General features: G+C 42.8%; 3 protein-coding genes across 6 annotated transcripts in view; 2 read left to right on the top strand and 1 right to left on the bottom strand.

The window, feature by feature from the left end:
• Nucleotides 1-18,933, top strand: part of slc1a9 (solute carrier family 1 member 9) — a 36,466-nt gene extending 17,533 nt beyond the window's left edge. For 3 of the 4 annotated variants that reach the window (XM_061065841.1, XM_061065839.1, XM_061065842.1), the window contains exons 5-11: nt 158-263; nt 415-541; nt 2,764-2,997; nt 3,805-3,999; nt 6,756-6,890; nt 7,055-7,499; nt 7,904-11,209. In XM_061065841.1, coding sequence (XP_060921824.1) covers nt 158-263; nt 415-541; nt 2,764-2,997; nt 3,805-3,999; nt 6,756-6,890; nt 7,055-7,499; nt 7,904-8,086 — 1,425 coding nt within the window. In that variant the 3' untranslated portion in view covers nt 8,087-11,209. Of the gene's footprint in view, nt 1-157; nt 264-414; nt 542-2,763; nt 2,998-3,804; nt 4,000-6,755; nt 6,891-7,054; nt 7,500-7,903; nt 11,210-18,802 lie in introns of those variants that run through there. The other variant, XM_061065843.1, reaches the window with a different exon arrangement.
• On the bottom strand, nt 14,583-20,656 carry kcna7 (potassium voltage-gated channel, shaker-related subfamily, member 7). The gene is made up of 3 exons (XM_061065847.1): nt 20,487-20,656; nt 18,771-19,537; nt 14,583-15,692 (listed from the first exon to the last, which is right to left on the bottom strand). The coding sequence occupies exons 2-3, from the start codon at nt 19,473-19,475 to the stop codon at nt 14,754-14,756; spliced, it is 1,644 nt and encodes a 547-aa protein (XP_060921830.1). The 5' UTR covers nt 19,476-19,537; nt 20,487-20,656; the 3' UTR covers nt 14,583-14,753.
• Nucleotides 20,657-21,977: 1,321 nt separating this feature from the next.
• hsd17b14 (hydroxysteroid (17-beta) dehydrogenase 14) lies at nt 21,978-26,184 on the top strand. Its single transcript, XM_061065862.1, has 9 exons — nt 21,978-22,137; nt 22,227-22,265; nt 22,774-22,871; nt 23,165-23,231; nt 23,332-23,423; nt 23,766-23,870; nt 23,961-24,028; nt 24,422-24,518; nt 25,615-26,184. Exons 1-9 carry the CDS (start codon nt 22,056-22,058, stop codon nt 25,759-25,761), a joined length of 795 nt encoding a protein of 264 aa, XP_060921845.1. The 5' UTR covers nt 21,978-22,055; the 3' UTR covers nt 25,762-26,184.
• Nucleotides 26,185-26,219: the final 35 nt, after the last annotated feature.

Below are 26,219 nucleotides of genomic sequence, written 5' to 3'. Positions count from 1 at the left end.
AGTAAGCTATTATCTACATGTGTTAGTCTGAATAAAAGACAACCCCCCTTTTTGAAGGTTAACTTTTAGGGAAATACTTTTCGACGAGCAAATCTTGTTTTTATACAGATAATGAATAAATATGCACGTCCCGTCCCCTTATTTTTCCTCCCTTCAGGTTCAGACGGTGCTGAAAAAGGAGTCAGTGGCAGCACCAAACCAAACTGAGCCCATCATAGTGAACAGAAAGACACTGGAATACAAATGGGGCATGAACGTCCTCGGTAAGTTGATGACACTTTTGGTTTCTCTTTTTTTTTTCTAAGGCCCTCTGAATCAGCTCATATTTGTTCCTCTGCTTTGAGAACCGTGGTACCTTTCTCCGCTGCACGATGGAGTTTCCAGTCTCATTCTTGCCTTGTGTCTTCCCTCAAGGTTTAATCGGCTTCTTCATCACCTTCGGCATCTGCATGGGCCGGATGGGCGAGCGGGGGAAGGTCATGTGCGACTTCTTCAACATCCTCAACGAGATCATCATGACGATGGTTTCCATGATCATGTGGTCAGTGTTTGTTTTTCCCCCTCTGAGCTTGTGTGTGTGTGTGTGTGTGTGTGTGTGTGTGTGTGTGTGTGTGTGTGTGTGTGTGCGTTTGCAAGCATGCACAACATGTGTCTGTTTCTGCTCATGTTGGCTAACGGCTGCATTGCTTTGACATTCTGGAGACACAACACACAGAGGTCAGTGACAGTGATGGATAAGGCGGGACTGTGTACGTGAGACAAATAGTGGGAACAAGCTTGACGTCGGAGGCTGAGAGCGAGGGGAAAGGAGGAAGAGAGGGGAGAAAGTGTGTCAATGAAGGACATAGACAGATGGCAAGACAGGGAGAGAAAGAGAGAGGGTTTCCCTGGCACATGCTGGAGTCTGTGGTATGCCCGGGAGTAGCAGGAGCCGGGGCCCCGGAACAATGTTGTGGTGGTCCCAGGGGACTTGACATGGAAGATCTCCAAAATGTAATGGATCCACTGATGGCAGAGGAACCACTTGGCATCAGAGCAGAAAGCAGATGCAGGTGGGAGGGACAGCGGGACTTGGAGAGACGCATGTGAGAGCGTGTTTTCATCGAGGAGTGCAGGCCCTTGAGGTTTCGCAGGATCCCATCTCGTCGCCCAGAGAAACAGAGAAAAGTGGTGCTCGAAGGAGGGACGGCGAGGGAAAAAGAATGGTAGGCGGTTGAAAATAAAATAAAAAGGACAGCAGGATGCTTGTCTTGAGGCCCTCCTAGGCCATACATGTGCAGCTGGACGCCAGAGGAGATGTATCCCTGCTCGGATCACTCACTCAGTATAAACAGACTCGAGTCTCAGAGCCAGCCAAACACAGAGTCCAGTGTATACAAAAACACGTACACATCCATCAAACCATGTCCACGGCGTATTCCACCAAACAACTGTCTACGAATGCCAAGCTCGGGGTTCAGCACGCAGCTGACCTATTAAAGCAGGGCCGCTGTCATGATGAAACCCGTTTCGACCGACCCCGGGAACGGCTTAAAAGGGGAACACTTATCGAATTCATGTGTCCCACAGCAGCCTGTACTCATGAACAGGAACAACTGCACTCCGAAGCTGGAAACCAGAGATCCAAGAATGTCTCAAGTAATGAAATCTGCCCCTTTAAAGTGAATTCTGATTGATACGGTGATTGTCCGTAATGAAACACGTGCATCACTGAAATAATGAAAGGTTGTTTTCTTGGCCTACACTGGTGTTGATAAAATAAGTGCATCAACAGGCAAAGAAATATCCCTTCCAGTGCTTTAGCCATCGATAAATATGACGTTTTTCATTCTGCTTAAAGGCATGGATGGTCATGTTATCCATAGCCACTTTTTTAGATTTTGGTTGAAATTGTCTTCAGGTCCTGACAGAAATGAATAACTCATGTTGTCTGAAAAAGGAACGAAGAAAATCCATCATCTGTATCAGTTATGAGCCTGTAAAAACTTCAACCAATGTCTACCACGAGGTACCAATCTGATGAACCAATCAGACGCCTCCCTGTCTCCCCTGCTCGGTCTCTACCCCTTGCGTGAGGGGGCGTGGCTTTTGAGGGAGCACACAGAGGGGAGGGGGAGGTGGGTGCAGACGGAGCACTGAGGGAATGCTACTTTTGAAAATGATCAACCCTGCCTTTAATAGTTAAGTCTTTAAAAAAAACTTATGAATTGGTCATTTTTCACCTCTAGAATCAGAGTCAGCATCGTCAGATCTTTTGTTACGATGGAACAAAAGTCCAGTGTACAACCATGTTGATTTTAAATGACAGAAAACAAGAGATAACCATATATCCGCAACTACCAATGGCACTGGTTGTTGCCACTTGAATATAACTCACAATAGTAGATAACACAAAATGAATTATGAGTTGCAGTGCTTGAATACATTTTCCTTGTTTAACTCAAACACACTATATTCAAATATAATAAAGAGTAAGATCTAGATCTGCTCTTTTTGTGTAACTTGTCTTAACAGTATTTGTTTTAAATTGGCGGTATACAAATAAAGATTGAAATGAGAGATGGTTATAGACAAACCAGACATTTCAAAGTGTTTTGCATTAAATAAACTGCAAAATGGTTGAAATAAAGTTGAAAATGTATCCTGATGCTGTGAATTGAAGAAAGAAAAAAAGAAAAACATACATAAAGTGTAAAGAAGTGTACTAATGAAGTAATAAAGAAGATATTCAGCTCTGATTGGTTACTCTGACTGTGTGCTCAGGTACTCTCCTGTCGGCATCGCCTCTCTGATTGCCGGAAAGATCGCCGCCATCGGAGACCTGGAGATGGTCGCCCGACAGCTGGGCATGTACATGGTGACTGTCATGGTTGGCCTGGCGATCCACGGCGGCTTGATCCTACCTGCGATATTCTTCGCCATCACCAGAAAGAGCCCCCTCACCTTCTACTCGGGAATCTTCCAGGCTTGGATCACAGCTCTGGGCACTGCTAGCAGGTAGGAGAGCCTGCAGGACGTGTGCATGAGAGTGTGTGTGTGTGTGTGTGTGTGTGTGTGGAAGCTCTGTTTGGGCAAGTGTTAACATATGTGTGTCACATGTTTCTTTTACAACATCTTCCCCTCGGGCAGCTGCCGTAGTTACCATGATTGATTGACATTGACTGCTGCTCGCTTTTAGCCATTTGGGTCAAATCTGAGAGGGCCGAAGGGGGACATTTTTGTATTTATGCTAATACAGAATGATCAGGGCAGCAGAGCCAAACGTGTGTAAGCACCAGCTATCATAGACAAGTCCATGTCAGACAGATCCTGTGTTGTAAATGTGTAAGCCTTCGGATTAGCCGTCGCCAGCCAAACTGGCCCCGCTCTGTCCTGCCTGGCTTGGCCTGCCTGGGACCCTGCATTGCTAGTAAAACCAACTGTCAGTTTGGCACATTACGGAGGCTTTAGTGAATGTGGGTAATCCTATCAACCTTTTCTCTAATTATATTATGACCCCAGCTTAGCAGGAGTCGGGAATCAAATTCCTTTAATTCACATGTTGGAGGATTGCAACAGTGGCCCACACCAGCTGTTAGCATGAAGCTGTCAGCCAACTCAAATTTCTTCTGCTATTTTTTTTTTTTTCTTCACCCCTTCACCTCCCTCCTCACCTCTGCACTTTTTCTTTTTTAACACCTGTCTTCTTATTCTATGGCCTCCAGCAAACACGTTCCTCCTGCTGTCCGCACGTCTGCAAAGCATAAAAATAAAACAATTTACACTCGGCATCTTGCGTGTGTGCCTTTTTTCCTCTTTTCTCAGCGCAGGGACGTTACCCGTCACCTTCCGCTGCCTGGAGGAGAATCTGAAGGTGGATAAGCGCGTGACTCGCTTCGTGCTGCCCATAGGCGCCACCATAAATATGGACGGCACGGCCCTGTACGAGGCCGTGGCAGCCATCTTCATTGCCCAGATGAATGACATCGACCTGGACACCGGGCAGATCATCACTGTCAGGTAATTTATAGTAGAGTGTCACAATCCAGGGGCGGATCCAGGGGGGGCGGGGCCACGGCCACCCCTGAAATCTTATTGGCCGACGCATAATCCTTGATTGAGCGATTGGCTATTTGCCTCGTTACACTGACAGTATGTTAAAATCACATATTTGGGGTGAGGGTGGTAGTGTCTGATTACTTGATGGGACCACATGGATGAAGTGAAGGATGATGATTCTGTAAAAATTGGGTGAAGGTGGAGGGACGTGCTAAACAGCAGCATGAAGGAACTAAAGGCAGAAGATAATCGTATTCAAAAAGAAAGCAGAGGTGACGTTGGGGTAAAGCGGTTAGAGCACACGCCCCATGTATGGAGGCTGTAGTCCTCCAAGCAGTGTTTATTGGGGTTTTTTGCACAAGTTAAACAAGCTCAAAAGTTGTGCAATCCTTCTGTGAATGAAGCCCTTGGTGTATTCTAATAATTGAACATAAAATGTATTTCCTCAAAGAGCCTTGTTCGCTGTTATAAATAAAGCTGACAGCAAAACAAATGCCAAAACGTTTTATAAGATTAAGACAGAGAGATGAATGAACAGCATCTGCATGATTGCAGTGAAGACGTAGTGAGGTATCAGTGTCCATTCTCATAGATTGTTTTGGGTCTTCTACATTTATTAGTCAGCGGTAGACGATAAAGTGACGACAGTGGAGAGGAAGGCGTGAAGTGAAACAGCGTTTGCTGCTCACAGTCGAAGTGGCGGTGTTGCTGATACGTGGCATGCGCTGAAACCACTTCAGCTACCAAGATGCTCTTGTGTCCCATTTCTGAGGTTTCAGCGAAACATTCATGTGTGATTGGATCCAGCCTCCTTGGATCAGACTCTGCATGTTGTGGCCGCTGGTTAAAGATGATTCTGGCTCTCCGAAGTTGTTTACTGTGTGTCTTTCATCAGCGGCTGCGTCCCACTCAAATCCTAAAATCCAGTTTTGCTGAAAGTTCTGCGTGCCTATTGCGTCATCTTGAGGGGAAATTGTTCTTAAACGCGATCCATATGTGTTGTGTAAATCTGTCCGGCTTAATCCCTCGATCTCTGTGGGGTGATAACTAGCGCTACTTCACACACAGCTCTTTGTAAAACAGCATCCTGTGTGGTTGAGAACAAGGTTCAGGCTATTCCTGCAGGACAATCTGAGACCAGCACGCACTGCATGTCACAACTTTCTCGAGTATTTAAGATTTACATTTTCACACAGATCAGACGTCATTAAGGGTTTTTGTTTTGTCGTGGTTCAAATACGACCAAAAAAAAGAGTCATGCTGACACATCTGGCTTTAAAACCTAACAATATAATGTCACGAATACGTTGTGATCTGAAACACTCTCAATACATTTGGCATAGTTAAGATGTCTTTTTTAAAACATCCAAACCACATTAAGTGGATTTTGTTGTGATCAGCTAACGCAAAGTCAACGAGTCTGGAAAAACATTAAGTTCACCTCCTCCCTTAATTCCTCATGTTTGCATAACAAGCCCCACAGCAGACCATCAGGGTCTTCTGGGTGTGACTTCTGATTGGCTGGGCGCTCACTGCATGTCGCAGGGGGGAAAAAAATTGTCACTTTACAATCGAATGTGTTTCAGATTTGAAGAAAATTATAGATTTCATCAGAATACGAGAATAAAAGCATTAGATGTTTGTTGACTTAGCAAATAGTGCCAGATGGGTTAATTTAAATACACAATAAACAATCAGATCCACATTGTTGAGGCCGGATCCGAAAGAATCCTCACAAAAGCCGTCAGAACCAATTTGAGAGCGCTGTTGTGACACCCAGGCTCTTCCATGAGTTAATTTGATCTGTTTGTTTCCAACCATTGTCAAACCAGACATCTGTATTTTCACTGTCTGTGACTGTGTGCAGTCTGGTGGCGCCATTAGAGGGAACAACAAATAAAGAAAGCAGATTCATGTAAAGTTCAGTCGTTCACACTGAAACCTGTTGTTAACCGTTTCATTGGACATCCGGTGGATACTTTGACCCTTCTTGGGTTTCTGAGGCTCAGACACACAAAGTTCATTTGACAAATTGGCTGATTAGGGCGGTTTAATCAGCAGCTAAGGCAGGAACGTGAGAAGCACAAAACACATCCCTTAGAGATCCTAGATTTAAGCTCTTAAAGGTCCCATATTCTGCTTTTTCTGGTTTTACATGCTCTTTAGTGTGTTTTCCAAGTGTCCTGTGCATGTTTAGGAACATCTATGTGCAAAAATTCAAAGTCCGCGGAAACGCGGCTTCTCCTACGTCCTCCTGTTAGCTGCAGCATTAGCCGCATGTGACGCTCGGTTCTGGCCCCCCTCGATAAAAATGTGTCAGTGCGGCGTCATTGTCAGTGTGAGATCACTGATCTAAGCCCATTGGCTCGTTGTGGCAAGCCCTGCAGCTCAATTACCGAGACACGTGCTGAGCAACTGACCAATAACGACAGAGCGGATCGGCAGACCAATCAGAGCAGACTTGGCCCACGTGGGGTCTAACAGTGTGGGCTCAACAGAGCGTAGCTGACAGACTCAGAGCGGAGAGGGAGCAACGAGGAGCAGGACATGAAAACAGACACTTTTTTCAGACTTTAACTATTGTGAACGTACAAAAGTAGGTACATAGATTAAATATACGAAGTCTACATTCTCTAGATAGTGTTAAATATTATTTTTTTGTGTGGATTTACACAGTTCGTACTGAAAACTTGCATTGTTTTCTTCTTCCTCCACAGTATGACTGCCACCCTGGCCAGTGTAGGAGCTGCCAGTATTCCCAGTGCTGGACTGGTCACCATGCTGCTCATCCTGACGGCGGTGGGTCTGCCCACTCAGGACATCAGTCTGCTCATCGCTGTCGACTGGCTGCTGTGAGTCAGGTGTCTGATAGGCTGAGTGTGTGTGGGAATGAGAAATCACTGCTCTTAACGTTCAAACAGATATACCGGTATATGTAGCAGGGGATACAAAGGTGTCGATTATTTCAGCCCATGGTGGTTTCCTTTGCTGATGCTGATACTGTTTATCCACCCAGTGACAGAATGCGTACCTCCATCAATGTGGTGGGCGACTCGTTCGGTGCGGGCATCGTGGACCACTTGTCAAGGGCGGAGCTTGCTGAACTCGACGCAGCCGAAATGCTACTTCTCCACCCGGAGGAGGAGCTCGATTTCATCCCCCCGCCCCCGATCCTCACCGAGATCGACCTGATCGACCCTCTCAAACCACCCGAGCTGCCCCCGCGCTCCCCCCGCCCGCCTAAACAAAACCACCACAGTCACGTTCTCTCCCAGTCCCAATCCATCACGTACTCACCCGCCCGTTCCGTCCGATCTCCTTCACCTCGCTCCATCCGCTCTCCCTCTCCGCGCTCCGTTTGCTCCCACTCCCATTCCCCCCGACCTTTCCGCACTCATTCACCACGGCTCCTCCACAGGACAGAGCCGGGCTACTGCGCCCTGCCAAGCCACGATAACCAGGTAACTACTAACTGCTGCTTCTTTCTGCTTTTAATAAATTAGTTTGTGGTTAGCCAGGATGTTGTGAAGCTCTGAAAGTGCAGATTTTTTATATTGGTCAGTCCCAACAGGAATTTTGCAGGCTTTTTTCTGTGATTGTATACGCCTAAGATGCTTGATTCCGCTGCCAATTTATGGAGAAGTTGCAATGCAAGTTGTGTTTTTTAGCATGGAGCACCAGAGTCAATTATCTGCACATGGATGAGTCAGTTTCTATTTGTCTTAACTCTCTCATATAAAATGATCAACGCACCAATCCCTCCAAATCCTTCTTTCAATATTTAGCACTTGTCCATTTGTAAACGTCACTTAGCGTTAAACACATGGTTCGACGTTCCCTCATGTGTTTGTCTTTGCCTCCTCAGATTTCCACCATTCCCCGCTCCCACAGAGAGCGAGAGAGGGAACGAGAGCGGCTGAGGCGAGAGAGCGAAACGGAGGAGGAGGAGGAGAGAGAAAGAGCTTTGGATGAAGTGAGCGACGGCGAGGAGAGTGATGACACTGCTTATGATCGGAGGCAAGCCCTCCCACAGGGCGATCTGCCGTGATTGGATTTGTATCACCAAAGAGCTTCCACATTGATTAGTTTCTGTTTCACACGCAGCTCCACTCTTCTGCAGGATTCCAGTGGAGGTCCACAATGGATTTCTGGCTGTTACATTTCTACTTTTTCGATGTCTTTCGGTTCACTGCTCTTGAATAAAAGAACTGTTGGATAAGTAAAGCTTACTTAATAAGCACAGACATTCAAATGTTGCAATGGCAACACCCTGTATAATTCCTTAGCCCTTAATTCCAGGCTTGTGGCTCTTTAGTTTTTCTCACAATAAGGGCTTAAACGGAGAGTTGTGTCCCTACTTATCCCTCCCTGCATGTTAAAACCCCTCTCTTCCTTAATTTGTCATTTCTACCCAAACTTGAATTGCTCTTGTATGTCTGAACTTGCTTATTTCTGCCTGATAGGACAGAATTTGTGAGTCTGCAGTTATAAAAATGTTGTGGATATTGATGTTCCTTTTGACCAGCCTTTTGATGCACAGCCATGATTGCAGGGTTTCTGCCAGGAAGTTTGAATGCCAAGTTTCAAGTATCTCTTCAGTGAAATAGGTTACTAGGTCCCTTAAATTTCTTAGTTTATTTGATAACATACACCAATCAGCCATAATATTATGACCACTGACAGGTGAAGTGAGAAATACTGAATATCTCTTTACAACGACACCTGTCAGGGGTTGGGTTACGTTAGGCAGCATGTGAACATTTTGTCCTTGAAGTTGATGTGTTAGAAGCAGGATGAATGGGCAAAGGTAAGGGTGTGTTGTTATGGCTTAACGACAGGGTCGGAGCATCTCCAACTCTGCAGCTCTGGTGGGGGTGTTTCCCAGTCTGCAGTGGTCATCACCAACCAAAAGTGGGTCAAAGGAAAGAAACTGGTGAACCAGGGTCGTGGGTGGCCAAGGCTCATTGACGCAGGAGCAAATGCTGGGTCTGATAGAAAGGTTTCAGAGCACAAAGCGCATCGTAGTTTGTTGTCTATGGGGCTGTGTAGCTTCAGACCGCTCAGCCCATGCTGACCCCTGTCCACTGCCGAAAGAGCTGTCAATGGGCAATTGAACTGGACCTTGGAGCAATGAAAGAAGGTTGCCTGGAGGACCAGGAAAACGAGTGAAGGTGTTGACTAGGCTTCCTAATTCCCCAGAACTCTATCCAATAGAGCATCTGTGGGATGTGCTTAACAACCTAGTCTGATCAATGGAGTCTCCATCTCTCAACTTACAGGACTTCAAGGATTTGCTGCTAAAGTCATGGTGCCAGATACCCCAGCACACCTTAAGAGGTCTAGTGGAGTCCATGTCTCATCAGGTCATTGCTGAATCAGCCCTGACTTGACGAGAGGGGGCGTCTATACAACATCACGCAGGTGGTCATAATGTAATGGCTGATAAATGGAATGATAGATGGAATAATTGCATTGAAAACTCACAGATCCTGTTCAGTTTTGCGTTAGCTCGGTACCTCCATGGCTTCAGGGTCATCCACTGTAAAAAGTAATGGCCACTGGACAACACCCATTAGTTTCTGTCTTGTCTGTGTAAAGTCAGCCTGGGGTTGGTACTTTACTGCTGCCATGTTGGTTTCTTCTGAAACCAGAAGTGACATACATTTTATTTTACTCAGTTTTCTATAAAACGAGTACATTCAATTGTTTGCTTACTTAACTATTTTATCCAGTTATCTTGCAGTTATCAAGGCTGGTTTTCCCATTACAACAAGTTCATTTCTGCGGTTTTCTTGAAATCTTATTTTCCAGAGAAACCAGTATATAACACTGTAAGAAAACAGCCAAAATGTTCTCGTTTCAAGGAATAAAGGTAGTTTAATAAAATGTATGGATGTATGTCCACTTATGGCTTCCGTACATCTCTACATTTTCTTGCATTCACCTCATTTTTCCCTGACTTATGTCGCTCTTGATGTTAATATTGTTGATATTATTTATGGTTTGTATTTACTTGTTGTGGTCTGATGTCTGAAATGATGCGAATAGGCATTATGCTGTTTAAATTTTTGTCGTATGTTTTAAAATTTACTAGTAATTTCATTTTAACTCTCGTGTGTCAGTTTGAATTCTTGATTTGTTGTAAAAAAAAATAACTTCATCTCCCTCCCCACTGAACTGCCTTTCATTTTGAACGTGATTTAATCAACTGGCTCCCCCGCATCCTTAAGTCTTGACTCAGAATCGCAGATCCAGGTCGTGTGTATATTGTATGTAATAAAATCTTAGAGATTTATTTCAAATAGCTACACTTCATCTGTGTTTACTCTGCTTTGTAAGTAACGTGTGCAATCTGTGGGGGGATTTGCAGTCGAAAGGGGACACGCGTCAGTGTTTGGTGACTAAAGACGCAGACAAAGATATTACTGGATGGAAGATTTACAACAAACACACAGACAAACCGCACTCGATAGGCACACTTACACATTGATGAGACAACGACACACAGAGATTCCAACACACTTAATCCGCTCAAAGAAGAGTTAGAGAAGGGCGAGGCAGGAGAGAGTGAGGGATGGGAGAGGAATCGGAGGGCGGCAGATGGCCAGAAAGACGTCAATCCTTTTCATTCTTCCCAGACAGCATAAGGGCACTGTGGGTAATTGCGAGCAGGACTGACGTTAGCTTATTCTTCCTTGCACGTCAGCGGGGAGATCTGACTTTTTTAGGTGGAGGGAAAAAGGTGAAGCAGAGCAGCATCCAGCGGAAATCTTTAAATCTGTTTTGAGGTTCGTCTTAAGATATGCAAAAACAATTCAAATCTGTGGTTCCGTCGTGGCTGATGGTGCTGTGAAACACTAATCTGTGCTGTAGCATGACAGAGAGCTGTGCCTCCAGTACATGACATGAGGATATCACACCATCTGAGGCGACAGGGGGGTCAGGAATTTAATCACTGCAGCCATCATCATCATCATCGAGAGAGCGCGTGTGTCTTTGTGTGTGTGTTTGCTTCGGGGTTAAGCATCATCTGCTCAAAAAAAAACCCTGGTCTATTTTTAAATTATACACTTCAGTCTTTAGTTATTTTCAATTAAGTTCTAGACAAAACTATATATCATTCATTTATACATGTGTCTGACATCACAGCTTCAGGGACAGGATGTTTCACATCACAATGTGGTATGATTTAAAGAAACTTAAAGATCCAGTGGAATTATTTAGATGTTTAATAAATTATTTTTATCCTGCATATTTTGAGTTGATTGATAATTATTTTCAGGAAGGTTCTTCATATCCAACAAACTTAACTGAAATGTTTTCTCTTTTTCTAAACATACATGCATGGCTTTGTACCAAATGTAAACTTAAACAGTAATCTTAAACACAGCAGACAAATTTCGACCATCAAATTCAATGAAAAAAACTGTGAGATTAATGTAAATGAAAGGAGGAAAAAAATGGTTTTCTCCAACGAATTCAGTTGTAAGAAATAATAAAATAGAGATTTTGTAGAATATTGGAATTTGGTAGTGTTTTAGAAAAGTTTTCTTGTGTAAAAAATAATTTTCCAATCATAGTTTTTTAATGGGTTAAACATGTATTCAATTATTCAAGGATAAATCCCAGTTGTTCTTTTCTTTGTCTGATTTTAGCCACCAAATATTAACATTTGTGCTGGAAAATTGATCCCTAAATCATTTAAGGATGATAATAGTTGCATGTGATTCTTCATTTAATGAATCATTTAATTCATTTAATTTAATATAATTTAATATTAAATTACATTTAATAATTCATTTTAATCATTTAATTCATTTAAATTTTTAAATTTTAAATTCATTTAATCTTCATGCCAAATATGGAAAAACATTACACCTTTACACCTCTCTGGTTCTATTGAAATCTGTAACCAATTTATCCAGTTGATATCATTTTTCCTTCCTGCCCCAGAAACTAAACTATCTTGTTTTATGACATGGAATGAAAATAACCTAGGTCATCTGGATTGTGTCATATAAATGAACATGATCGTTTCAAGAGAAAGAATGCTGCATTCACTTACTCTCAAGTTACTGTAAATCAGATCCAAAGGCAGCTGGAGTTACACAGATGTCCTGGTCCATGTGGGCAATGGGAGCTGTTTTAAAAACGTAGTCTGACATCTAGAGGCAAGATCACTCATCACATGCAATGGACCTACAGCTTACCACACAACTCATATCTCTGTTCGGCTGGCAGAAACTGTAGTATCCAGGCGGGTAAGTTCAGATTTATTGTAAAGCCCCAAATCACAGTTTGCCTCTAGGGGCTTCTTCATAAAAGCACAATACATTTTTTTTTTAAAGTAATCCAATAAATGCAACAAAAGAGATAATAGTAAAACAAGCAAATACACAAGAAAATGCAGAAATAGAGAGCTTTCTTTCTTTCTTTCTTTCTTTCTTTCTTAAACAAACAAAAAGAGAAAGTACAAAATTAAGAGTAAGCACACATTCAAAGTCAAGGCTTTTTAAGACTTTAAAGTTTAAGAAAGTCTGAAGTCTACGTGACCTTCTAATAAAACTACAAACGCTATACATCATAATGCTTTAAAAAGAAAGTTGTTTAGATTTGAGAAAACCTCACATTCTTCCCAGGTCACTGAACGGGAAGTCATCTGGAAGGAATCTGGAAATCCTTGAAATGAGTGATTAAAGTAAGACATACAGTATACATACATAAGACAGCCCCGTCTGTTCCATGACTGGGCAGGACTGACTACAGCCAAACAGTCACAACATTAACACAATTGTCTTACAATCAACAATGGTTTTACATGTAAACAAAAAAAAAAAAAGGATATTTTTTTGTTCCTAAGAAATAAAGCAGTTTCATAATAGCGAACGTTAGCTTGAATTCAACACATCTACAATGGATTCCTGTGGTGATAAGAATATTACATATAAACAAAACATTAATAAAACTCTTGCTCTACTGCCAAACATTTTGTCAGGAGCCTTTAAAAACTCAAATAGTTTTCACAAGATATGGCTGAGTGCATATGAGCAGTACTCTGTCATAATAGCTGGTCAGTTGAATAAAACACTTGAACGTTTAAGATGCTTCTTCACAACTGATGGAAAAATACTGCAAATGTAACAGCTCACTGATTGGCAAATCTGTCTACTAAACATGTTAAAGGTTTGCTACCGTTTACCACTGGCATCGATAGTCTCTCTCCTCTGTCCGTAACATAATGTGCATTCAGATGGACAGTCATTCATCCATTTCTTTCTGCTTATCTTGGGTCTAGTTGTAGTGGCAGCAGGCTAAGAAAGTCAACCTAGAGGTCCCTATCCCTAACAAGGTTTCTAAGGCCTTCCCTGTACAGAAGGGATATCTAATCCCACAAGCAAGCGTTGGGTCAACTACCAAGAGTGGAGCTGAAGAAGGGTGAGGCTTAGCAAATGCTAGATTGTCAGCGATTGTTAACCCAAGCTTGGATTTCAATCATTTCTAATTCACATAAAGCGTGATTGATGGGGCAGCAGACAGCCTAAAGGTTATGTTGCGCACCCTATAAACACAGCGAATAATTCTCTTCACTGAGGCTGTGGGTTTAATCCGACTTGGGCCTTGTCGCATGTTATCACCCACTCTCTTCTTCCAGCAATTCCGATCTCTCCTCAGCCGTCATATCCAATAAAGGCAGAAAATGGCCTAAAAATAACTTTAAAAAAAAAGACGTATGATATTGATACATATGCTAATTTTGTCTAGAGAGAAAAAAAAGGTTTTATTCTTTAATATTATACCAACACTTAACCACCTGCCCCCTAAGAGTGTCTTTCACTTCAATCGAATAGTCAAAGAAGTTATTTACAAGGACCCCTTTCAAACTTGGCAAACATAGGGAGCAACACTACTAAAAGCATTCCTTGCTTGATCAAGTATTTGGGCGCCTTGGACTACTAGAGTACAGTGTTGAATCGGTCAAATGACACTACAGTCTGGCCTCACAACCACAACCCCAGAAATGTCAGCTGGCCCTGAGGTACACCATCTCTGGCCTGATATCATCTTTCACCATACGTCTTTCCAGGCTGTATCTGTGATACCATGTGACTGTGTAACATACATGCTGGCTTTACATCTACAACATGAACTCTGTCTGCACCCCTGTCAGCCGATGAGCGATCTCTTTGTAATCGTCTTAAGCTGGAGATTGCAGCAACACATTTCTGCCATAACTCTGACAAGAACAAGACGTCAACACCTGCGGCACTCGTTGTACATTTAGCTACTCTACACGTGCACATCCATAGTAAACGACACCACCATTCCCCTTACACGATCAGATAATTTGCAGTGACTGATACTTCAGTATGCAGCACCTCAGTCATTCTCTTCAAGGATTCAAGACACGTCTTTAATCAGGCAATAAGTCGTGGAAAAACCACCTGCAGAGTTGTGCATAGACTGGTTAAATTTTGTTTATTGATACATACAAATATGTTCTGTATACTGTATATCTGTGGGTCAAATATAATATTGAAAAAGGCACAAACTATGGATAATGTTTTTACACACCAATTCTACCAATAAAGTAGTATCTTATCTTATCTTGTGTCACTCCAGTTAACTGTAGCTTTCATTCGTTCTACTCTTCTTTTCCTGATGTGAGGCGGGGTTTGAGTGTAATTCTGAGAACACTCGGTCTGTCCTGCCTTCGATCACACCTGAGTGACCAGAGGCTCTTTGAGGTAGAAGTTCAGCCCTCTCTGATCCCCGACAGCCTGACCGACACACAGCCCTGTCAGGAGAGTCCCGTTGAGTGGTGCGCAGACACCCCTGCAGTTCTGCCCGTACATGAGGGCATAATCTCCCATGTATTCAGGATTCTCGTCCTCTACTTCCCCATTGTGCTCCTCTCCATCTTCTTCCCCGTCCTTTTCCCACAGTTCTGTGGAGACATGTTTGTACTGCGACGTCTCCTCGCACTCCGTCTCTCTGTGGTAGAAGTAGCTGAAATTAGATACTATGACGGGTACTGGCAATGAGATGGTGAGCACACCAGCGATGGCACACATGGAGCCCACCAGCTTTCCCCCAACTGTCTCCGGGTACATGTCACCATAGCCGACAGTCGTCATGGATACCACTGCCCACCAGAAAGCCTCGGGGATGCTGGTGAATGCCGTATCAGGACTGTCCACCTCCGCAAAGTAGGCTGCACTTGAAAAGAGTATAACTCCAATGAAGAGGAAGAAGATGAGCAGGGCAAGCTCTCTGAGGCTAGCTTTCAGCGTCTGCCCAAGGATCTGTAGGCCCTTTGAGTGACGTGAAAGCTTGAAGATCCTGAAGACCCTTACCAGCCTGATGACCCGGATGAGGGCAAGGGACACAGATGGTTGTGCGCCTTTGTCCTTGGCCAGCTCTGTGCCTATTGTGACAAAATAAGGAATGATTGCGAAGAAGTCAATGGTGTTCATGACGTCTTTGAAGAAATGCACCTTGCTCGGAGCGCAGGCAAAGCGCACAAAGAGTTCAAAGGAGAACCAGCAGATGCAGATTGTCTCCACAATGAAGAAGGGGTCCTGAAAGAAAGTGAAGCCAGGTGGGACCGAGATGGTTTCATTCGGATGGGTCGGGTGAGGCATGGTGGTGAATTGCTGGAAGAGAAAGGAATGAGAGGAAAGTGCTTAGTTGCGTGCAAAGATTTAAGATAGCTAATGCATATAAGCTGCTTTCTGAACAGATAGCATTTGTTTTCTATCATCTGTTGGACATGGGCTGGAAAGGAATATGAGACTAAAGGCTATAATAAATATCTCCATGGAGACTATATTTACAGGAGAGTGACCAAGGTAAACAAGGTGGAAGTAAACAGGAGAGAGATAGAGGATAAGTAAGAAGAAGCGATTATTACACGAGTTGGTCCTTAGTACATTTGAAGAATGACATTAGTCATCAGGATCTGTGAGATCTGTGATACTGTGTTAACTTCTCTCTCTTCTCTATTTTCACTTTGCTGGCTTAATGTTTCCTCGCGGACTTTATGTAAATCGGTACCTCTATATTTAAACACAAACAAAAAAACATGTGAAAGTTCATGTGACTGAGGGTTGCGTTACACCCCAGACACCAGCGCAGCCAAGGCATCTGATACTTCATCTTACCCAGCCGCTTGTTTCTTCTGGAGAGGAGTCGCAGGTTTGAAATGACTGGGCATTACTGTTTTTAACAAGTTAGATAGAATTACTCTAAGCTTTCGGCTACGTTTGTAGCACATATTGCTGACAACACCATGTATTTATACGTTTTTATGATTCTCACTGTCCATCAACCTCATGGAAAAGCAAGCCAGATTCCTGGTATAAGTGGAACATATCTTGTTGTGCCATTAGATGTCAGGATAGGAAGGGAAAAGACATGACCTCCATTTTTTTTAGACAACCACGCCCTCTGAAGCAAAGCGTAGACTTTAATGGTTGCTTCAGTAAAACCCTATCCTGGGATGATTCGCCGATTGGACCATTTATTAGATGTAATCAATAGATCTGGATAATATTCACACATGCAATTCATAGACAGCATACCACATGAGCCCTACAGTTACAGCATGACATTACTCAAGATAATATAGAAGTAAAAGCAGTAGTTAAAGTGATTGACATTATTCTAAGTATAAGCCAGCTAGGCAGGCTGAGTGTGAATTTTGGGCAAGTCTGTTAAGGAATGCCTCCAGGATGTTATTGCTGAAAACTGTGGGACTGGTATGGGATGACAATAAGATTCTGAGCTCAAGTGTCTGAATCTTTGGAACGACGGACGAGACATTGAGTCAACAATGCTGTTTGCTACCCTGAGGATGAACTGGTGTTGAGCAGAGATTGAGTCTGCAACATAAACTGGATGGTGGCTGAGGCATGATCCCTACAACTGCATTGTTGTAGTGGATGGTTATGGCTTTTCCTTTTAAATACTTAACTTTAGTATGATCCTTTGTAAGTTTTTCGTTGCATACCTCGCTCCACATTTTGTCATTGGAACTGTGCAGGCCAGTAAGAAGCAAACCATTGTCCTATGTAGTAACCACTAAGGAACCCCACAGGTACAAAGAGTAAAAGGAAAGGCCATTCCAAGAAGTGTTGCCTGAGAGACATTTAAATTTTGCATGGGTCATGCAGGGCATGAAGGATGACTGTTGGGGAGAGTAGAGACAGCTGTTACTTCATTCAAATTGGAAGGGGAAGATTTTGCTTGGATGTTGAGGTTGTTTTGCTATCCTACTTCAGGCCAGCTTTCGTCAACTCAGCATCCCTATTGGTGATGCCCAAATGTCCAAATGTCCACCTGTGTTTTTTGGTCCACCACTTTGGTCTACAGTATCTGAACTGAGTTGTGTATTTCCACGGCCTCCCTTAGTTGAAAGCATGGCTGTAGAATCCAATGAAAAGATTAGTATCCATAAACAGCTGATAGGACATATAACTTGTCATTTAGAACAAACAAGATGGGTACCAACAAAAATAACCAATCATTTTTTTGCTGGTGAGATATTGACCACCATCTGGAGAATGAGTGACTGCGTGGGAAAGGCTTAGCTTATAGGTTTTGTTACTGTAGCTTTTAAAGCTTCAAAATACTCCGATCATATGATCCTAACTACCTATGTATGGTTGTAACGGAGTAGCATTGGTGGTGATGGGGAACATAAATCCAGAAAGTATTGCTGCGTATCACTTCTGCAGATTCTTTCCTGTCTCCAGGTTACGGGAGTGTGTACAAGGCTAATTTCATTTTGTGGCGGTCATCAGAAAAGTTGATCTGCAAGCCTCTTTTTTTTTTTTTTTTTTTTTTTTTAATGCTGTTGTCCGCGTCTAGCCTATGACACCATTTATTAATATAGACATTCGTTTATGTGTTGATGTGCCCTCAGGGTTGTTCTTCCTCTATATATAGCCCTTTAGATCTCCAAGGGGTAACGTGAGACAAGCTCATCTCCTTTCCTTCCCTTCACACTTGCTTCTTTGCGTCTTACTACTTCCACTCTCTCTATCTCTTCTCAGAACTTCTGCAATATCAATCCCACCTGAGTGCACTTGTTAGCTCTGGCTCTGGCTCTGGCTTTGGCAGTCACCCCTGAGTGGCTGACAAGGCATATCATCTCTATAAGATATCTCTCCTCAAAGATAGTCCGATCTGACCTTATTAGTCTTTCCTTACTTTTTTTTTTCCAGCAGAAGTTTAAGTGCCCTCTTCTCCTCCATTCCTTCCCCTAAAACTGAGTGGATCAGATTTAACGACGAAGTCCAAAATAATCTTTGTAAAAATGTCCTTGACGCCTTCCATACTCTATCCTTAGCTATCCCTTTAACTTAATTTTTAGCATTTATGTTTTTTTTTTCTCTAATCCTCTTTGGTTTGGCTCAACTATGCCCACCTCAGTGTTAAGAGGACATAATGATGTCTAGGACTTGTTGAAAGACCTGGTTTATGTTTGACAAGCTGACACCCGTCAGCACCTGTTGTCCTTCTATGTTCACCTCATAACCTCGTGGAAGTGGTAATACCTCTTCTCTCTGCACCTTGTCAGTTCCCTGACTGTTCTTCAATCACTGTCTTTCTCCTTTATGTGAATACCCAATGACATAACCTCCGTCTGTTGCCTTGTGATTCATTCCTGTGTCTCCTGATTTTCATTAAGTAGCTCTCAGATGTATCAGCACCATGCAAACCATCCTCACCTCCCTCAGCTCCTTCTCGTTCCTGAACTCAGGCAGAGTCTCCAGGCAGAAGATGAGAATTGAGATCACAATGACCAAGACGCTTATGATGGCAATGATCCGAGCTCCTCCAGAAGACTCTGGGTACTCAAACAGCATCCAGAGGCGACGCTGCAAGTCATTGGTGGGCAAGGGCCTCTCCTCCTCCTTAGCGAAGCCTTCATCCTCTTTGTAGTGGTCGATGATCTCCTCTCCGAGCTCGTAGAAGCGCAGCTCGGAGAGGAACATGTCAAGGGGGACATTGGCAGGCCTCCTCAGCCTCCCGCCAGACTGGTAGAAGTACAGGATGGCGTCGAAGCAGACTCGGCTTCTGTCCAGGAAGAGCTCGTTCCGCAGGGGGTCGAAGTAGCGAATGCGACGCTTTGGGTCGCCCAGCAGGGAGTCTGGAAACTGAGCGAGGGTGCGGAGCTGTGTCTCGTAGCGCATCCCTGAAACATTGATAGCCAGGCGTTCCGTCAGAGCCCAGCCGTTCCTCCACGGAAGGCGGCGGTCCTCCTCCTTTGCCTCCCCGCCCGGCTCCTTCTCACTGCCCTCCTTCTCCAGCTTGTTGTTTTTGTCTTTTGTACGCTTGTCTTCATCGCCGACTTCCTCAGCTTTCTGTTTGTCTCCTGTTTGCGCTCCACCTCCTCTTCCTCCTGTGTCTCCTCCCTTGTCTTGATTATCCATCTTTCTCAATCTGGTCTTCTCAGCGTTTGTTGACTTACTTGATCTCTTTGTGACTCTTCACTCTGGAGAGAACAAAATGAAGGTTAACTTGGCACAAAACTGAAATTTCACAGATAGTGTACTTGTATTTTGTCAAAAATGTGATACTGTTTAAAACAACTGGATTCTTCCTTTGGGTTAAAGAGGTTGAATCTAATGCTGGGTGCGTGCATATCTGACCTACCAGGTTAAAAAAAAAGGAGTCTATTACAAAATCACCTGATTATAAGTTGATTTTAATACCTCCAGAAACATTTTCCCTTAATTATAGCATTGCAATTTGTTGCTTTGTGAGCCATCTTGGTTTACCAGTCGTTTCTTACGTCCTGACAGAGCCTCCCCCCACCATTAACCCCTTGTCCAACAGGGAAAACTTTGCACTGTGAGACACGTATAGGTGAATAAAAAAACTTCTTAAGTTTAAGTTTCTGAGTCTTTTGAAATTTTCTAGAAATTTTCAGGAGTGCATGTGTGAAAACAGCTGAAGACAGTCAGACGACTTGGCCGTCATTTCTTTTAAAAAAGTACACCATGTTTTTGCCACATGAAAAAATATAGAGAGATGGGCAAGAATACCAAACTGGAATCTTAAAAATAAGTAGCCAACAAACTTATGGGTGACATCACTGTGGCCATGTCCTCTTCTTAATTACAGTGTATGTAAATGTATGACGTACATACTGACCAGTATCATGACTATTTTTTTTTTTTTGATTTTTCATGATTTTTCTTGATTTCAGAAAAGTAGATGTTGTTTTTACGATATAATTACTTAGGTAGACAATTTTACAGCACTTACAATATAGATCTTACAACGAATTGTGTAAGTTAAGGGTTAGGAGTTATGGTCAGCATGGAAAAAAAATAAGACTGCTTGCCACAATATTAAAACTTTTTTTTTTTACTGAGTATCACAGAAAGCAAAAGGCTCTCGACATGCATTCAGCTTCATACTCATCACCAGTTAATCACCTTGTCCAGGGCACGCAGAAGACACCAAACTCAGACCAGGTCTCCTCCTCTCAGTCGTACCTCCCCGAGCTGCTGCTGAACTAATCACACCTCCACCGAGGGGCCATGACGACTCTCCTACTGTACATCCACCTCAGGCAGTCTGTTGGTCTGACCCTTACTTCTGTCTGAGACAGTTTGTGTATCAAATCCCTCATCATAGTGTCCAGACGACCCCTCCTCCTCCTCTTTCTACTTCATGTTACCCCACCTTTAAGGTCTTGGAGAGGGGGGGGGGGGAGCAGCGTGGCTCCTTCAGTGGCTGCTCCGGTGTTAATCTGCAGCGTGGTTGAAGATAAGACAGTTAAACTTGTTGTAGGTCACTCACTGTCTTCACTTGCTCTCCTGCACTCTCTCTCTCTCTCACGCTCAGTAACTCCTCTGGGAATGCTGTCGGGCTGAAATTTAATCTTTGACCCTCTCCTCCTGCAAACGCACCGCCGCCACTTCTACTCCCTTTTCCTTCCCCCCAACAACCATTCCACGCCCGGAGATGTCAACCAACTTAACCCCTCTCTCTTTCCTAAACATACTGTAAATGTTTGCACATGAACTTGCACTCTCACACAGCAGAGGGTCAAACATTTTTTTTTTTTGAAGTTTGGTAGTGATTACCACAATTTACAGTCTGGGATTGGACCGCCAACAGGTAGTTAAAGTTTTTTTCTCTGCCACCGTCTCCATGTGACCTCCACCTGCTTTCATTACTTTGCTGTTGTTGTGTATTTTTATATTAGATTCGAACATTTGACTGTCTTGTGCCAAGTTTTTTTAAAATTAGAAAGAATTTGAAATGGGGACATGGCAAAAGAAACGTGACCTCGTTTTGAAATAAATATAAATCAGAATGTCTGAGTTTAATTTAGACACATCATAAAGTCTAAAGTCAAGCCTCTTCGTTTGGCATCATGCAGTAAAACTACAATTCCCAGAACTGGATTTTGTGACAGAAGCAGTTTGTGAATTTTGCCTTCAAATTCACCCTTTGCTAACTTTTCAGAATCAAACATGTTGCTGACTGTTCAATATCGATCAATAGACATTAAATCGTCAAGAAATGTGACCCTTAAAAACTTCTTCTTGGGGGGTGTTAAAGTTTAAAAAATCAAGAGTGGTAAAGCTGTGACTTTGATGAGGGTAGATGGCATAACCATCGTCTCGTTTGAAAAACACATTTCTCAAAACACAATTATGAGAAACGTCTTCTATTGTTTTTAACAACCGAGTAGTTTGGAATCCCTCATTTATTGACTATTTTGTGTGAACTTTGTAATTTCCAACACTTTCTTTGGCACCTGAAGGCAGCATCGCAACCCCCATGATTCTGAGGAACTTTGAACTTATCGCACAAACTCCGAATTCAAATGAAAGGGGAGATTAATGTGAGAATGTGGAAAACCCGGAAGAGCCAAAGACAGGCAGATAAACACTAGATAGAAGACAGAATATAAACCACTCTTTGTTTTCAACACTGAAACAGGAAGCGCAGCTTGGTGCCGTTTTTTACGTGTTATCATCGTCTTCTCCAAAATGTCCCTCCGCTACCAGGACAAAGTTGTGATAGTCACTGGAGGATCTAAGGGGATTGGCAGGGGGATTGTCAAAGTGTTTGGTATGATATTTAACGTTATTTGCCATTTATTTTCAGTGTATATTTTGGAAAAGACGAATTAAGCAAACTGTACTTTTTTTTTCTTTTAGTGGAAAATGGAGCCAAAGTTGTGTTTTGTGCAAGAGGAGGTTAGTAATATTATTATTTTATCTGCTTGAAGTCATTTAAACCTGTATTACGTGATAACACCTTTCACTACAAAACCGTATAGCCCATTGGGAAAGATGTGTTCAATTGATAAATAAGTTAAAAATGTGTGCATGCAACATTTTCTTCTTTTATAACCGGAATTCAGGAGAATATTTTCAACTTTTTTTTTTTTATGTATTTATTTTTTAATTACAAGGACCAACAAATGAACACAATAGACAACAAACCACAACAACAACATACAGACACATTACAACAACAACAACAACAACAACAACAACAACAAAAAACGAACAAAGATTAACAACAGCAGTTTTCACAATCATAATCATAAAATCATTCATATTCTATTCAATTGTGTTTGATGTTCCAATACACATTACACTGAACCATTCCTCTTTTAGAAATATTGCCGATGGGGACTTTTCATTTCACTTTTAATTTATTTTTATTTTTATTTTTTTAATTGCTTGATTGTTTGTGCAGCTCCAGCAGGTGAAGCTCTTGAGGCTGAGCTAAACGAATCAGGGCGAGGCTCTTGCAAATTTATGTCATGCGACGTCTCCAAAGAGGAAGACATCAAGGTAACATCAGTGTTTAGTGTTTCAGGTAGTAAACCTGTAGTAGAAAAAGTCATGATCATAAGACTTGCTGTGGTTGAAAGTGTTTCCAAAGATCTTTTTTTTCTTTCTTTCTTTCTTTCTGGCAGTTAAATCAAATATTTCCATCTCAATTTTCAAACGTTGAGCTTTAAGCCTCCTTCATTTCAAACCTAAATCTAAACTCTGTGCGACTTGAAAACCAGCTCCGTGTTTGCTTTAGCTTGTTTGCTCTGCCGGCTCAAGTGCAGCTGCTCAACTGGTTTCTCCACCCGCAGAGACTGGTGGCCGACACGGTGGAGATTTACGGATGCATTGACTGCCTGGTGAACAACGCAGGGTGGCGTGAGTCCACACAGAAGACGTGCCGACATTTAAGAGGTCGATACATAAATGTGAGAGTGTAGACTATTTGTTTTTGTTTTCTCTCGCTCCCCTCTTTTAGACCCTCCTCATAAACCCACTGATGTCACCACAGCAGAGGAGTTCAGAGATCTGCTCAACCTGAACCTCATCAGTTACTTCCTGACTGCCAAAGTAAGACGCACAACATCTGTGTGAAACTTTATTTAAAATACATTTTATACAATTCAAAATAATCAATCATAACTTTAATGTTATTATTTGCAACTGAAGGATAACTGGGAAATTAAATCTCACCTGATTACATTTAATTTATCAACACTATGAAGTTTATAATAAGTGGATTTTATACCATGACTAGAGAGGGACAGCAGAGACATGAGAAGAAACAAAGGGGTGCAACATGTTTAGCCTGTTGTTATTATATCAGGACTTATTGAAAAGTTGTACCTGATGAAATGCCCTGTATATAATATCTTTGAACTGAAGGAGGTCTCACTCTCTCTCTCTCTTCAGTATGCGTTGCCGTTCCTGCGACAGCGTCAGGGAAACATCGTCAACGTGTCCAGTCTGGTGGGAACCATCGGTCAGAAAGATGCTGTGCCGTATGTCGCCACCAAGGTGAGCTCATCGTCCGGGCAACTGTTCCTGGCCTAGAGCTGCGGCGGAGGACAAGAGAGGAGACCTGTAATGTGTTCTTTTTTCCACTAGGGGGCGATCATTTCCATGACAAAGGCGATGGCTGTGGATGAGAGTCGCTTCAAGGTGCGAGTCAACTGGTGAGGCAAAAGTGGGTTTCAGTGCTCCGGCTGGTTTCTCCAGCTAATCAGATAATCACTCCTCTTTACCTCTTTACCTTGTGTTTATTTTAAGAAACACTTGTTTAACATCAAACCTTTAAGAAGACAGAAAACGAAGATGACACCCAACATACTTTTGTCACATTTGTTAAAATGATAGTACAGATTATAATTATAAACACAGCTGGCTTTAGTCTCTTGGAGTCGACATCGTAAACCAGGAGATCCTGACTTTATAACATGCAAGGTGTTTTCCTGCTTCTCCTTTTAAACGAACATAAATTAAATGAAGCATCTGCGCAGTATCACGACATAGTGAACAACAACGTCCTCTCTCTCTTACAAATAACTCTGTCCGTTCTTGCGCTGCAGCATCTCACCAGGTAACATTCTGACGCCTCTGTGGGAAGATCTAGCAGCTCAGACACCAGATGCTGCAGCAGCCATTAAAGAAAGGGCGAACTCTCAGGTGAGTTCTGACAGCTGGAAACGTGGGGTTCATCACAGGGTAAAAAAAAAAGAAATGAGGAACGTGTTGAAACGGGAACTTGAAGGCCCTGGGTTAGAAAGAACATTTAATTGATTACTCTTGCTGCTTTTGTTTATCTTGTGTCCCGGCAGCTGACCTTTCAGCAGCTAAAACAGAAAGCACACGAGTGAAGGAATGAAGGCGCACCGTGAAATCCCCCCGACAGAAACGTTTGGTTCCTGCTCAGGAGAGACAGCAGACGCCACAGCATTGTTTCGCTAATGCTGTAAATCAGTTTCTGCTACAAGGCTGCCCTTTGTTGTCATGCAAATTACAACCGTCTTTTCATCCCAGTGAGAGGAGTTGTGTAAAAGCCAAATGGGTGACGCAACAAACTGAGACGTTGCACTCGGGGGGGGGCCTACAGAGAGTCAGCAAGCCTCTTCTTCAAGCAGGATATGATGATTATTTTTTTTTTTTTAAACCTTGATACTATGCTCTGTAATGTCATATCTGGGTTTTTTTTTTTTTTTTAAGATTTATTTTTGGGCTTTAAAGAAAGAACTGCCGTGTCCTTATAAAAGCTTTTGCATGATGTCAACGAGGTTTTACAAAAAAATGTTGTGGTTTGAATAAGTTATGTGATCTGCAGTTGTGTTCCACATGCACAGAGGCTGTCGTCCTAATCGCGGCGGCCGTGGGTTCGAATCCGACCTCAGCCCTTTGCTGCTTGTCATTCACCGCTCTCTCCTCCCATCACGTCCTCTCGTCACTTGTCTTATCTAATAAAGACAAAAACCTCCCAGAAAAAAAATACTTTCTTGACTTGAGAAAACTTTCAGGAACTTCTTCATTCCTTGGCGTGAAGAACATCAGACGAGCCCTTCAATCAATTAGGGAAATTATTTCTTTACTCGGCACATAGCTAAGAGCCAAACAGCCTTTTTATAGCGCACTCAAACTCAAACTGGGATCAGCTGCAGAAGTCATAAACTCAAGGAAGTAGCAGGCTGTCATCACAAAAGATGTGCTCTTGGAAGCTGAGCATGAATGAGAAATGACCCTCTTTTTTAAAAAAAATTTTTCTCTCACTCAGCTTCTAGGTCGTATGGGGACAGAGGAGGAGAGTGGACTGGCTGCTCTGTATCTCGCTGCAGACGCCACTTTCTGCACCGGGATAGACCTGCTGCTCAGCGGCGGAGCTGAACTCAACTACGGCTTCAAGAGTCAGCTCCCTTCCTGATGTCCAGCCTGGTCTCCACTGCCCGCATGTGGCAGTAGAGCAGATGGCTTATCAGCTTGATTTAATTCAGATTATACATCCAGATGTGCTAACAAGTTACTAAATGGGTATTAAATAATACTGATTTTCATCCAACAAATTAAATTTCTGTTTTAATAATTCAGTCTTGCTGGGATAAGACAGTTTAAGGAACAACTGTGAAACAAGACCTGAACCCCTCCCCACCGTTCGCCCAATCAGCATCAACCTCTCTGACCTCGAATAACCCTCCCCTGTTTGAGCTTGTTGGTGTCCACCAATCAGATGTCACGCCTTTCGTCACACCTCCACAATGACTTCCTGATTGCACTGTTCAATGAAACCATTCACTGTAACCAAAATAATATATTATTAAACTGATTGTGTTGCTCTTCTTACACCGAACTGTCTTTGGTTTGCTTTCAGATGAACTCAAGTTA

This window comes from Labrus mixtus, chromosome 20, assembly GCF_963584025.1.
Source record: "Labrus mixtus chromosome 20, fLabMix1.1, whole genome shotgun sequence".
Classification (NCBI taxonomy): Eukaryota; Metazoa; Chordata; class Actinopteri; order Labriformes; family Labridae; genus Labrus; species Labrus mixtus.
Note: the sequence above shows the minus strand (reverse complement) of the source record. Positions and strands in the feature narration are given on the sequence as shown.